Source organism: Meriones unguiculatus, chromosome 2 (genome assembly GCF_030254825.1).
Source record: "Meriones unguiculatus strain TT.TT164.6M chromosome 2, Bangor_MerUng_6.1, whole genome shotgun sequence".
Classification (NCBI taxonomy): Eukaryota; Metazoa; Chordata; class Mammalia; order Rodentia; family Muridae; genus Meriones; species Meriones unguiculatus.
Window position 1 is genome coordinate 101,368,488 of NC_083350.1, and position 14,826 is coordinate 101,383,313.

General features: G+C 44.1%; 1 protein-coding gene, 1 long non-coding RNA gene and 1 other non-coding gene across 4 annotated transcripts in view; 1 reads left to right on the forward strand and 2 right to left on the reverse strand.

Annotated features, from left to right (window-relative positions):
- Positions 1 to 1,451: 1,451 nt before the first annotated feature.
- On the reverse strand, positions 1,452 to 8,051 carry LOC132652424 (uncharacterized). The gene is made up of 4 exons (XR_009589980.1): positions 7,839 to 8,051; positions 7,300 to 7,672; positions 4,135 to 4,221; positions 1,452 to 2,305 (listed from the first exon to the last, which is right to left on the reverse strand). It is a non-coding gene; the product is annotated as an uncharacterized LOC132652424 (long non-coding RNA).
- On the reverse strand, positions 7,784 to 7,855 carry Trnad-guc (transfer RNA aspartic acid (anticodon GUC)). Its single transcript has one exon. It is a non-coding gene; the product is annotated as a tRNA-Asp (tRNA).
- Positions 8,052 to 8,180: 129 nt separating the features above from the next.
- Lta4h (leukotriene A4 hydrolase) overlaps positions 8,181 to 14,826 on the forward strand; it is a 32,146-nt gene continuing 25,500 nt past the window's right edge. Inside the window, exons 1-2 of one of the 2 annotated variants that reach the window (XM_060377925.1) lie at positions 8,181 to 8,454; positions 14,601 to 14,731. In XM_060377925.1, the coding sequence (XP_060233908.1) occupies positions 8,296 to 8,454; positions 14,601 to 14,731 (290 nt within the window). In that variant the 5' untranslated portion in view covers positions 8,181 to 8,295. The remainder of the gene's footprint in view (positions 8,455 to 14,600; positions 14,732 to 14,826) is intronic. The other variant, XM_060377926.1, reaches the window with a different exon arrangement.

Sequence of the window (14,826 nt, forward strand, 5' to 3'; positions counted from 1 at the left end):
CTGGGTCAGCTGGGGTAAGGGAAGGCCCCAAGGTAGGTGTGTAAACAGGAAGCTGCCGCTGTTTCCTTCCCTTTGTGGTTGGGGTCAAGTTTATTTTTTTCTCCACATCAATACATTTTTCTTGAACTAAAAAGGTAAATACATTAATTCACATCAAAATTCCAAAAGGCTTTAAAGGTTCTTCTGCTGGAATAGCCACTCTCTGCCTCTGGCCTTTTAGCCAGAAAAAGACTTCTCTTTCTTGCAAGCAAATGCCGCTATGAGTTTCTTAAGACTCTTTCTAGAAACATTTTTTTTGTTTGTTTGTTTTGTTTTGGTAGGTATGGGCAAATGTATTTTCTTCTCGCCTTGCACATAGAACAGCAGACCATCCGTAATCATTTTGCCTTGTTCTGGCCATATCAGGTTACTAACTCTGACCCTATCTTTTGACCTCATTTGTGGATCACCTCCCTCACTTTCATACCCCTAATGTCCCTTCCTTCCCCGGCTTATACACTCTGCTGCCAAACCACTCCCAGGCAACTGTAGCTGACTACAGACAATTCCTATGATGCTGGCCTGGCTCAGTTGACACCTATGACAAGGAAGGCCCTACAGGGTCCCTTAGAGGTGCTCTGAATGCAAACTATCCACCCAGCTTCAATTCCTCTTTCACACAGACTTCTTACCATCCTCCTTGTAACCTTCTCAGCCTCATTCTCTCTCAACTCCTTCTTGACTGATGACCTTGCATCCTACATGAGACAAGGACGTCTCCAAATCATCTTCAGTTCACTTACACTTGTGTCTGCACCACACTCTGCCTCCACTCTCGTCCCTATGGGTAAAGTACTGTCTTCTGGCTAAAGCCACCTTCTTCTCTTGTAGCCTGGATTCCAGCCTCTGATGGCCAAGGAGACATCATCCAGCTTTTCCCCATACTTCATGCTCAGTAATCGGTATCTACTGAATATTCCCAGCAGCCAACCAATATGCTTTTATTTCTTCCATCTCAGAAATCCTTCTCTTGAGCTCACTCTTCTCTTCAGCTATGATCCCATTCTTTCCCCTGATAACCTCTACAACAAAATTCTTCAGCACACAGAGATCTGTTTTCTGTTGCCTCTCATTCTTCTTGAACCTTCTTCAGTTAGATTTTCATGGCCCCAACTCTACTGGCTATGCCTCAAACTACCCTGGTTGGGCAGTGTCAGTGACTTTCACATTGCTAAACCCAACAACAGTCAGGGCTCAGCCCTTATCTTATTTACTGAGCTGCAGCATTTGACACAGCTGATAGCTCCTTTCTTGAAATGATCTGCCTGTCCTATAGGAGGAGTATTTCCCCTACATCTCTGTGGCCACTTTTCTCTCTTCTGCCCTCTCCATGCTCAGCTCCCCAACTCACATCTATAGCCCACCCCAGCTTTTCCTCAGGACTCCACACAGTCTGTGTAAAACAACTACACTGAAATAAGAAAATGGTTTATTCTCAGGGAATATGAGTGACCATTCTCTAGAACACGAACTTGGGTTACGAATGATGTTTCTTCCATGGAAGAAGTCGTGGAAGCCATACAGGTTCCACGAAGAAAGTGGGTGAGACCGTTGCGTGGGGTGACCACAGTGAAGCAGGGAACTTTTCTTCTGTAGGATTCAGAGGTTCTTAAAGCAGGGGACCTTTCTTGTTTGTTTCTGCCTGCACTTACTTATTTCTTACTTATATGTGTCTGAGCGCATACATGCCTGTGTACCACTTGCATGCCTGGTGCCCTCAGAGGCCAGAAGAGGGTGCAGGCTCCTTGGAAGTGGAATTACAGACGCTTGTGGGCTACCATGTGGGTGCCGGGGATCAAACCTGGGTCCTCTGGAAGTGCTCGTAACTGCTGAGCCATCTCTCCAGTCCCATTTACTTATTTTTGAGACAGACATTTTGTCTGTCAACTTGCAATCCCCCTGTCTCAGCTCCCTGGAAGTGCTGTTGACAATCACATGTCCCCAAGCTTAGCAAACACAAAAACCTTCCTAGGATCAAGATGTTATCGAGGCCAGAGGCCCAGCAGTCTTCAGATACATTCAAAGAATTTTGTCTAGTAGTCACAAAAAAATGCTACACCAGATACAGGATTTGACAGTAAGCAGTCGCTGAAACAGGCTAAAGAAAGTCCAAGATAACTGACCGCTGGATCTGCAACATTCCTCCTCACTACCGTCACCACATTCTAATCGGTGAAGTCATCTTGAAACTCTTGAACACGCAGAGACTTTCAGTTCTCACACGTCCAACTTGCTCAGTGTCTCCCCTCAGATGATCAACTGACACCTGAAATTTACCACGTAAAAGGTGGACCCTACCCAAGCCTACTTTCCCAACAGCCCTCACCCCCATCTTGGTTAATCAAATTACAGTCTCCTGGTTTCTTAAGCCGAAAGTCTTGACCTCAGCCTGGCTCCTCCCCTTCTCTTATAACCCATTTTTGATCTGAGCAGAAATCCTATCAGCTCTGCTTTGAAAATGCACATTGGATTTGATTGCACTTTCTCGATGCTGCTCGTAACTGCAGTCCAAGCCGCCATGGTTTCTCACTTCAGAATGGTTCCATCTACTCTGTCTTTATAATTATCAGTAAAGTGCTACAAAATGGAAATAGAAGACATGTTTGTCAAAAAAAAAAAGGGGAAAAAAAGGGCAAAGGGAAGGTGGTATTGAAATTTCATGTTTTTTTTTCCTTGCCAATACCTCTCAATGCATACCCCCTTCGATCTTATATGCTGCCAGAGAAAAGTGTTTTATAAGACATGATAGAAGAAAAATTGTGAGTTATCTTAAATTTAATAGCGAAGGCTGATGTAAGAGGGTGGGATGGAGAGACCAGTAAGACAGACAGCTAACACCATTTATCCCAGAAAAGGCTGGTCCACATTCCTGAGTGTCCGGTACAGCATTGGCTTAAATATCTGTCTCTTGTCTCCAGGGAAACTTGTCAGAACTCTAACTCAGGCCAACCCACAAGACCAAGCCCTTAACTTGTCAGTGACCTAATTATCCCTCAGATCTGATCCCCAGGAACTCTCATAATATGCTGTCCTACCCTTCTTGTCTACAGCTGATGTAAGTTAGGCATAAACCTGTGCTTTCCTTATTAAAACGATTTCATCTCTTGGGTCTGTTTGAATATATTCCCAGCTGCTCTCTACCCTTGCTGCTAGAAGTTGTGAAGTTGTCTCAGAACCTAGCCCATTTCTTGCTAGAAGCTACTGGTCTCTAACCCCTTTCAATTCGGAGATGCCTCAGTGAGTTGATACTTAGAAACAAGAGCTCCTAGCCACACATATTAGCTGAGTCCCTTAGCATAGCCTTCTTGTTTTAATTAATCATTTCTTTTATTTTATGTGCATTGGTATTTTTTGCCTCCCTGTGAATCTGTATGAAGATGTTGGAACTCCTGCAGCTGGAGTTACAGGCAGCTGTGAGCGCCACGTGGGTGCTGGGAACTGAACCTGGCTCTGTCTGGAAGAGCAGCCAGTGCTCTATAACTGCTGAGCCATCTCTCCAGCCCCTCTTAGGATCATCTTAACAGCCCTCTCCTGGTATACAGGACTCCCTCAAGCCATGCTCCCACATCTTCTCTTCAGTTCACCTCCCAGGCAGGTCTGCCTTACATAGTTCTCATATGGCTAACAACCCAGAGTTGCTAGCCAGGGAATTTCCAGGAAGGATTTGGAGACAGGAAAGAGGCAGAAATGTTGTTGAAAAGATAAAGCATGAAGGGAAATAGCTTTAGGCTATAGGCTAGCATGCAGGAGGGAACTGGCGGGTACAGTCAGAGGCATAGAGCATTGGAGGTAAGGGAGGAGGAGCCTGGAAAGGCAAACAGGAACTGGATGCAAAGGCCTCTGGCCAGAATTCTGTCATTCAGTGATCAGAAACATTTCTACTGAACAAGTAGAATTGTTGGGTCTCAACTTGCAGGTTTATATTGATTGTTCAATCTCTGTCACATAGAGTACGAAGCTGAGTGACTTAAATAGCATGGGGGTAAATCAGGGTATGCATTTCTGCAAGAAAGAGGCAGGAGGCGTCTCAGTGAGATTTCCTCAGAGGACGACCAGACTATATAAGGCAGAAAGCCGCTGTGTTCAGTTGCTGACCTGATCTTGAAGAACGTCCAAGTGAGAAATCCAGATGTACTGGCAGAGCTTTCCATGTCAAATCTAAGCAAACCAGGGTTCTCAACTCTGAAAAAAAAAATCAAATGCAAAAATAACAACCTGTACCATTACAGAACAATGACCTTGAACATGAAACAAGTCTCATCTTTTATTCCTTTGATATAATTTTCATTCAAAAAATCTGAAAAGCACACAACATATTAGCTGTATATGTTGTAGACTGTGAGTGATAGGTCATTCTTTTAATGCCAAAGATTCTTTAAAAACAAATATTACTCTCATCTGCTAAATCTCTTGGATTAGCCATGACATGAATATGAAGTGTCTTTCCTAAAGGGTCCTGGTTTAGAAGCTTGTTCTCCAGCTGGTAGTACTGTTTTGGGGAGCTCTGGAAACTTCAGAAGGTGGGGTGTAGGGAGGAATTAGGTCACTGGTGGTAGGTACATGGGATGTCTTGTCCTTTCTGTCTTTCTCTGTTTCCAGCTGGCCGTGAAATAAAGAGCCTCCTTCTCCACAAAGCATTTGCTGCCTGATCTTCTGTGTAAGTTCACAGAGTCAAGCACCCAGGGACTGAACCCTCTGAAACCATAAGCCAACATAAATCTCTTCTTCTTTAAGTTGTTCTCCGGCTTTACAGTCACGGTGATTAAAAGAAACTAATACAAACTGCATGCCAAAGCGTTACAGCATGTCTACACTGGTGAAATCTTGGAATGTTGTTATTTTCATTATCGTCATTTGTCCTTCAGATATGAATGAATTTTATTTTGATCAAATATATACCCCAGTGCACCTCCAACTCTTACTGAGTCTCTCCTTCTTCCTCCTCTCCCAACTTTATATTCTTCGTATTAAACCCACTGTGTCCAACTAGTGTTCCCTGTCTGTAAGTGGCTGTTTAGTGTAGCACAGGACACCCCTGAAGCAAAACAGCTTTCTCTCCCTTAGATCTTGAAATATTTAAGCAAGGAAGTGAGGTCACTAAATATCAAATAGAAGACTATCTGATAAAGAACATTTTTCAGTCTTACTCACTAGGCCATAATAAAATGATAACAAACTCACTGACACTGGCTGGTAAACAGAAAATCAGTTTTCTCCAGTGGATATATCAACCACACATTGGGCAGGCCCTCCCAATGAGTAGCTGGTCAGCATCAAACAAACTCAAAGATATTTTTCGTGGACTTTTTGTTGCATTTTGCTTTGTTTTGGCTTTCTTTGTTTAATTTCAATTTTTGTGGGTTTTCTTGTGGTTTGTTTTTATTTCTTTGTTGTTGTTTTAAAGAGAAAGAGAAAAAAGAACATGAAGTTGGGTCAGGAAGGAGCTGGCCAGGACCTGGGAGGAAATGGAGGAGCAGAAACATGATCAAAATATATTATATGAAAAGTTTTTCAATTAAAAAATCGGTGTACCCCACAGCCAAATAACAACAAACTGACAGACATGGGCAAGTGCTGGAGTGGGACTGTTGAACTTACAGCTAGGGAAAGCTCTCGGCAAAGAACGACAGACTATCCCAAAGTAACACGTGTCTTAAACAAATAAATTTATTTCTCTCTCAAAAGAAGCTGAAGCAACATACAGAGGGGTTCCACGGTCCTAGCAACGTGGCCAGTTATAGTTCATGGCTTCTCCTATTCTCTCTCTCTTTCTCAGCACACAATTGCAAGCTCACATTATAATATGCAATTAGAGCTGACAGAATAGTGTTTTGTTGTTGTTGTTTTTGTGAATGATACTTCATAGACACCATATTTGACAATCTGCTTTTGTTCCATTGGTCAGAAATTAATTGCAAGGCCTAAATGCAAAGAAAATGCAAATAGTCATGTGCCCAGCTAAATGCCTTCTACTAGGGGTGAAAAGATATAGATTTGAGGCAACTAATAGGCACATCAAACCACACACACAGCCCAGAGAGAAAAGAGAAAGGTCTGTTACGGATTCTGGGCAGTTGTGGTGCACGCCTTTAATTCCAGTACTCAGGAGGCAGAGGTGTTATGGGTTCAAGAAGAGCTGAACACTGGCCCCTGGAACACCAGACTCACGTTGACGGAAGTTTATTGAGTGAGGAACAAAGACTGATCAGCCAGGGACATAATCTGGACTCGGGAGCCTGACTATGATACTGGTCTATTTCTGAGGCAGGTTTTTAATACGAAAGACCGTAACCAGGTAACAACCAAGAAATCAGGTGTAGGAAGCGGGGTGTGGGGCAGGGACACTATTATGTCATTTTGGCTAGCTAAACATAATAATTTTTGTTCCAGGTGTATTGTATTGTATCTAGGTAACTAGACAAAGCACTTTAATTAGCTGGGATTTAGGGTGGGGAGCTAGCTCTTGGGGGCTTTCCAGCTTCCTGGGAGTAAGGAACATAGCAGGACATTGTGGTCTTAACTCTTACAGAACACACATTCATCTTTAACTCAAGCAGAACATGCATTTATCATCTATTGTTTTATTCTAAGCAGCGAGTACTGAACTATTGAATTGTATCCTGGCCTCAGACACATGGGGCCTGAGAACTTAAACTTAATTTCACCTTAAAATCAAATGGAGACTTGGAGGCCAAATGGCTTCTGCCATGTTAACGCCAACAGCAGGTGTTAACAGAGGAGCTACAGCCACTCTAAGAACTAAAGTAGTTCTCAGCAGCAGGGTTGCAGACATCAGGCAGTTAAGCGGATTACAACAGAGGCAGGCAGATCTCTGAGGGGAGGCTAGCCTGCCCCACAGGGAGCATTCCAGGACAGACAGCCAGGGCTACACGGAGAAACTCTGATAAGTGGCTGAGGGATTTAGGTTAGATAGTCAGATTTTGGATACCTGGAATTGTTCTTTACCCCAAAGTGCTCTTTCTACCCCTGCCTCCCTTCCTGCTGTTTTCCCTGCGCTTTCTCCTCTCCTTGTGTCTTTCAGGTCCCATCTCAGATGGGATCTGAAATCTACCTTCATTATGTTACTCCTGACCCTCCCCCAAAGAGGTATACCCGTCCCTCCAGAATTGCATGTATTGTGCTAAGCACCGGGCCATCGCAGCGTCTGGGAGCGGAGCGTACATTAATCACTGGTTTGGATGGAGATCTCCCTCCCCTCAGCTCCTTTCTAGGCAGCCGAGAGTGGCAGGGTGCACTTACATCTGCAAGTTTTCCTGAGTGTTTGCAGAAAGTCTGCGTGAAGCAAGAGAAGAAAATGAGAAGTCTTCGTCCTCTTTTAGGGAAGTGGTAGGAGAGCTGAATTTTCCTGTCTTACAAAATTTGCAGTGTTTGCAATGTTCCAGTCCCTTTTCGGGGATTAGGCTGGTGTGGCCTGCTTTGCTGACACGTTGACACGTTGTTTCTCATTTCTCAGGTCTTCTTAAAAGTTGTTTAAAAGTAAATTGCCAGGCATCTTTCAACCCTCCTTTGCCTTTTACAGTAGGCGGAGCTGAGCCAGACTGACTATGGTTCTATTGCCATTGTGGCCAGCGCACATTTCATAATTCGTTTCTTAGTTGTTCACGGTGTTTCACTGTTAAACAACATAGGACATAAGAGAACCAAGAACAGCTTCAAGAATCTGATCACTCATATTAAGTTACGAATAAAACAAGCCGAAGGAAGAAAATGATGCTTTGCGTGCCTCCCCGTCGGGGAATCGAACCCCGGTCTCCCGCGTGACAGGCGGGGATACTCACCACTATACTAACGAGGAACTGCACAGTATTGCTGTTTCTGATAGACCTTTTATCTACTTTCGACCGCCCCGCCCTCAGGCCGCGCGAACCATAGGTTTTGGATTCTGTGGTGTCAAGGCTTCTATTGCAACTGAAATGAACTAAAATGAAAACATTCCATCAGCGGCCTCCACGCCACTTTCCCTTAGCCCACCCTTGCCCTGCGGCAGCCGCCCCTCGGTCCCCTCGCACCGCCCCCCAATCCCAGGCTGTCTAGCGCGAGCCTGGCCTGCTGCACCATGGGATTGGTAGTTCCGCCCCGCCCGCCACGGAGCTCCTCGGCGGCCGGGAGCCTCCCCTTCCCGGCGTGCACCGCGCCGCCTACCCTCTGCGCTTCCCTCTGTTCTCGGGCTCACGGTGAGAGTCTTGCGGCAGAGCGCCGGGGTGCTGGCTGACGAGCGGCGGATCTCCCAGAACCATGCCCGAGGTCGCGGATACGTGCTCCCTGGCTTCTCCAGCCTCCGTCTGCCGAACGCAGCACCTCCACCTGCGCTGCAGCGTCGACTTCGCTCGCCGGGCGCTGACCGGGACCGCCGCGCTCACCGTCCAGTCCCAGGAGGATAATCTGCGCAGCCTGGTACGGGGGCGTGTGTGCAGCGCCACTTCTCCGGGTCGCTCTCCTCCCGCTTCTCGGCCCTGCTCCCCGCGGGCCCTGAGGTCGCCGGCTCTCCCCGCGTGGCCCCTCCTCGGGCTTCTGCACCTCTTTGTCAGCTCCCGCACTCATCCCTTCCTCAGCCCCACTTTTGCATCTGCACCGTTCTCCTTCACCCTCCACGTACGATGGTCTCCTCCCATTTTCCAGGGTGCATCCTAAGTGCCCCCTCCACGCCTCGCCCCTCACCCACTGCTGAGATGTCCCGCTCCCCATCCCAGTTCCCAGCGCTTACTATCCCCACACCCTATGCCCCTTTCTTCCTTGGCCCACGTCCCAAAACCCCCTCCCCAGGTCCCGTACTTTCCCAGCCGCTAGTGCACCGTCCTTACTCTGCAGTTTCACCCGACTCCCAGATCCCACATCCTGTGGTTCAAGCCTGGTAGGGTTCCTGCCCTTTCCACCCTGTTTTGAGGTTTCTAGTCTCTGCTTTCTAAGAATAGGTGCAACTCTTGCTCTTCAGGGCCCCTTCCCTCCTTTGCTTCTTATCACTATCACCTTCTAATAGTTTAAGGAGAGGCGGGACAGTCCAGCTTTCTAAGGATGACCCAATACAGTTTTTAGTAAGTGCTTCCAAGGAGCAAGTCATTATTGCACAAACATGTACTTCTATAAACTCCCTAACCATTTGAATAAAGAGTTGCTTAGAATCATGAACTCTTCAACGACTTGATCTGTTCCACATAACCGATAGTCAGTGTTCTTATGTTTTTGGATGGTACCAGGTTTGAACTTTTCCTTGAGGGGCTGAGGAGTCATAGCTGAGCATTTTAGAGAAAAGAGGAACATGAAAGGACCAGCTATTTTCAGCCTGCTAACCGGACTGTGTTTTGCAGTGTTGTATGGTTATCTCTACCGAAGCACATCAGCAAGCAACCAGGGCTGGAATTTAGGAGTGCAATTAATCTAGTCAGTAACTGGGCAAATTAGAAATGTAGGTAAGAACAGTGATTTTTGCTTCTTAAAATAAATCTTTCATTGTTGTTGCTTGTTTGTTTGTAAAAAGAGCACTTAACTCTGACTATATTGTCTTACAGGCAAAGACGGTAGCTATTTTCTTATAGACTGCACTTTGGTCTTGAAGTACCTTACTTCCTATCTTTTATTGCAGAGGTAGCTTTGCCCCAGCCGGCAGAACGTTAGTCTTTGGATTCAGTTTCCTTTTATCAACGTGAATTTTGCTGGCTTATCACTGCTTCCTAAGACCTTACACTGCCCTTTGCTCTGTAGAAATAGAAAGCTACCTCTGCTCAAAAAGTAAGCAAGAGTTCCAAGGCTCAAGTTTTTAACAGGACGTCCCAACCTTAAAACTTATCTAAACTTCTCTGTTATCCTCATGTTCTTCGAAGCTACAGAAAAGTAAGACTTTAAAAATTTGATTTCTGGTTGGCATATCTGTTTAGGAAAGTGGCTGGAATTATAATGTTCCGTTTTCTGCAGAAGAGGTTATAAGAGTACAAAGTAACATCTTTTGGTAATTGTTTGGCTTGTTTATGACAACAGCCTGAGGGCAAATGCTTAGTACTATTTAGATTTATTTGAAGTTAACTTGCTTCTTTCCCTTGGTAGATTAGGGACCCCTTTCTTGAGGCAGACTCTCTATAGCTCAGATTGGCCTTGAACCCAATATGTAACCCAGGCTGGTCTCAAATTTCTGATTCTTCTATCTCAAGCTCCTGAGTGCTGGGATTATTGGCATGAGCCCCAACTCCTGGCTTACATTTAAGGTGGGAAGAAACTTTCTTTTCTGTCTGTAACTCAAATTCCTGGTGTAGTGCTTGGCATGCAGAGGTCTCAGAATTTGATTAATGGAACAAAGTCAGTTAGAAAGCAGCACCTAAACTTAATATGGGCCCCATGGCTAACAGTGCTATCTGCACCCCAAAGGTCATCATGCTCTTCCACCGCTGGCTCTGGGCCAGCACCATGTGTCTCTGCCATTCTTGGAGTCTGTGATGGTTGGGCTAGTGGTCCCTCTAAGAGGACTGATTCCCACCTTTCAGAAATCCTTTTCCAGTTTTAGGTTACTTATCCTGAACCTTAGTATTAAGAATTTGTAACACCCCAGAATTTGTTTCTTACCTTAAGTTTTTCAGTTTTTGCTTAAGTGTTTTTCAGTTAGTGACCCACAGGGTTGAGTGTCATGGTTAGCCTGTAGGGAATGGAGAGAGCCAGGTAATGAGTCTTTCTGCTGTACAAGTCTCTGGATGCCACTAAATACAATGGCTGAGCTGAAAAATCACATCAAGATAGTTTGGAATTTTGATTTTGGTTTCATCCCAGATCCCCCTTTTTGTTTGTTTGTTTTCTCAAAGCAGTCTGTGGATAAGTTTTAAAAAAAAAATAGAAAAAGAGTACAGAGGCATAAGCCTTTCCCTGTTCAAACCTCGTGTTACTTAGAAAGAACAGGCAGTAGTGGTGTACACCTTTAATCTCAGCGCTCAGGGGTCAGATGCAGGTGGATCTCAGAGTTTGAAGCCAGCCTGGTCTACAGAGTGAGTTCTAGGACAGCCAGGGCTATACAGAGAAACCCCGTCTTGAAACAAATCATAGGCAAGGATTGGCCATGTAGCTTTGTAGTATAGGGTTTGCTTAGTATGTCTGACACCTTGGATTTGATCCTTAGGACCAGGGAAAAATAAAATTAAAATAACATACACAATATAGTAAGAGTTTTAAAAGGAGTCTAGAAGAAGCGAGTAAATGTAAGAGAATCAAGACATGGCATAGAGCTGGACCACACACAAAGAAGTGTGTTTTAATGTTGACATGGAACTTCTCAGCAGCCTATGCAAAAGGTGAAATGAATTGTGTATGTTGCATGTCACCTGTTCAGGATTACAGAGCTTTTTTGCATATTATCTACAGAGGAACACTGCGACATATAGTAAGTCACTTCCTCAGAATCTTCCTATGATATACAAGGCAGTTTCTTGTGACTACATAGGTAGCTTGGCATTGTGACTAGTCAGTGTTCAATAAATATTTGCTGAGTGGTCTAATTCTGACTCCTCAGCTACCCGCTTTCCTTTGTGTTCTTACTACAGTTTTTAATGACAGTGAGGTCAATAATGTGTGAAATTCTAAGGGGGGGGTGTCTTACGATATTTGGAAATAAAGGTTGAAGTCTGGGATGGGCTCTGTAGCTTAAAATTGTATCTTCTATCTTGTTCTGGTTTAGAACTTGCTTCATGGATAAATTGTCATCTAATGTTTTCAGATACTGAGCTAACCCATGGGGAGGCAAACCTCTTTAAACATCCTTACTCATAATATAATAGTTCAGTAGGCATTACCTGTGAGGGCAGGGCCAACTACTAACCAGGAGATCTTGAAGGCTTCGCAAACAGTAGTCATTATAATAACCAACTGTTCTGATGGTGAACAGATTTGAAAAGTTCAGGCAATATAGAAAATAGAATATGTTCCATTGGAAAAATAACCCAATTAATTCATCTTTTTTGTTTTAAGGTCTGTTACAAATATAGATATTCAAATTATATTCTTAAAATCAATTCCATGTTCAGAAAAAAAAAGATTAGATCATGAAGGGACAAAATCAATGATAATATAACATTATTAGTGAAATAATATATTCTAAATATGCAAGTGTGAGACGATGAGCCAGTTCTAGTTGAAGTAATAGGTGGTGTGCCACAAAAAAGCAATTTGAGAGAAATAATTGAGAGAAGGGAAATAGATAATACTCAGATAAAATTGAAACTATTCTTCCCCCCCCAAAAAAAATTGCAGGTGCCAGAGAAATGGAAATCAAGTCTAGAGAGTCCCCCTGGGACATAGTTTGGCCTCATTCATTAGGACATAGGTTGACTTTGAACTTCTCAGACTCCTGCCTCTACTTCCCACATGCTGGGATTGTAGGTGTATACCACCACCCCTGGTGCTTGTGCTGGGGATGGGACCCAGGACTCCACGTCATGGCAGGAAAGCACTCTACCAACTGAGCCACAGCTCCAACCTCCCTGTGACTTTCTGGGCTGGTCGTCCTTTAGCTTAATTGAAGTCACTAGGGAGTGGCTGCTTCTAGGCATTCCAGCTTCCAGTCCCTTGGCTTATCAGGAACAAGGAAGAAGCTTTAGAAGGTGGAGACAGGAGACACAGTAAAGTTAGGACCGGTGGAGTTGGATGGAAAGAAAAGACAGTAGAAAGAAAGAAACCTTGACTGCAGGATTGGGAAGTGAGACCAGTTTGTGGATTGTGTCAGACATTTGGTATCTTGAGGAGTTCTAGTAAAAGAATATAGATGGCAGAGGAGGGAGCTGACTGAGGGGGCACAGTGGTGGCATCAGTTTTAGAAGCCTGTGTGAGGTGGTACTGCCTGGAGTGACAGGCAGTTACAGATGCCCAGTTGACAACATGAACCAAGGCTACACTGGCAAAGACTAGTAGAGCAGGGCGTGGTGGCATATCCCTGTAATCTCTGAGCGCACAGTAGGAGTGCTACACAGAAAGATCGAGAGTGCAAGGCCAGTCTGGCCTACAAGACGAGATCCCTATCTCAAAAAGCAAACGAAACGAAGGAGTCTGGCCAGAATATGTGGGCATGAGCAAGAGAGAGAGGAAAAAGAATATTGCAAGAAAATCCAGGAGCCCATGCTCACATTGGGGTGTGCAAATATACAGGAGTTAAAGAGAAGAGAGGCAGAAGTGTAAACCAAGTCAGAGAATAATTCCATGGAGAGTCAGAATCCAGCGTGGCATTTCTGCCAAGTGGCCAGGCCCACAAGAGCTAGAGTAGACAGGTCAAGTTACCAGAAAAGATCTTATGGACCAAGGAGATTTCCCTTCCAGTAGCCAAGGTGCTAGAAGCCGGTGAAGAGGAGGAGGCAAGTCACTGTGGAAGCAGCCATTTTAGAGTGCCTTTAGTTTTAAAAAAAAAAAAAAAAAAAAAAAAAAGAAGGAAAATAGAGCAGTTAGTGACCTGAAGAACAGAGTCCTCAAAGTACCTCGAGAAGCTTGTTTAGGCTGTTGTGAAACAGCTCGGTGGAATAGGAAAGTTGAAGATTCTAGAAAAAGAGCTTAGTTGGAGATGGTGAAAGCAGCTGGTTTCCAGGGAGATTGCTGGGATAGGAACTCAGACTTGCTGCTGCTGCTGCTGTCACTGCTGCTACCCAAGGCAGCTGCCCTGAATTGGCCATAGTAAGTAGGTATGGTTGCTCAGCCTTCTGCAGGCTCAGCTGGGCAGTGTTGCCTTCCAAAGTTGGCTTTTGTTTAGCTATTCAACAGTAGCTGTTCACGCTCTGCCTAGCTAGTGCCAAAGTTTGTTTCAGTTGGGAGTTTTACAGAAGAGTATACTGTAGGAGTTGAGCTCTGTGTTTTCTAGGAAAGACTATGTAGTGAAATGTTAATATATTAAATTGAATCAGAGTGGAAGAAGTTTAAATCACAGGTGAAAATTTTTATAACAGAGAAATTAACATTTAACAGAATCAAAGACATTTTTACTTAAGTCCAAAACATATGTGATTGTCCCGGAGTTAATAATATATGCAAATCCTAAAACTCTAAAATTTTCAGGTTGCTTAGAATTTTGAGAAATAAGGTTCCTTCACTATTGTTGACTCCTTGTTTTAGTTTCTTGCTGTGAATATCTTGACAAAAGAGACTATAAGGGATAAGGGGATTGTTCCATTATTATTGGAAAGTAAAGGCAGGAATTTGAAGCAGCAGTTACATCCAAGCAAAGAGCAGAGAGAATGAATGCATGCATGCTTACTTGTGCTCAGTCCCATCTCTAACATTTATTCAGTTCTGGATCCAAACCTAGGGAATGATGCCACCCACAGTGGGCAGCTCTTGCCACCACAATTAACACAGTCAAGGTAATCCTCCCACAGACAAGTCCATAGGCCAAACTAATCCAGACAACCCCTTATTGAGATTCTCTTCCTAGATGAGTCTAGATTGTGTTCAGCTGACAATTAAAACTATCATACGCCTTTAATTCTTACTTTGCTCTCTCTGAGTAACTAGTTTTATACTTACTGTAGTAAACTACTCTCTACTATTTTTCTGATGCATGAAACTATTCTTATTTAATTTGATTTTAGACTTTGGATACAAAAGACCTTACGATAGAAAAAGTAGTGATCAATGGACAAGAAGTCAAATACACCCTCGGAGAAAGACAAGGTTACAAAGGGTCACCGATGGAAATCTCCCTTCCCATCGCTCTGAGCAAGTATGGATGCCATCCTCTTTTCACGAATGATTAATGGCAAAAGTTATTTTAAAATAATTCAGACATCTTTCCTGTTTTTCTGTTTTTCTAACGTT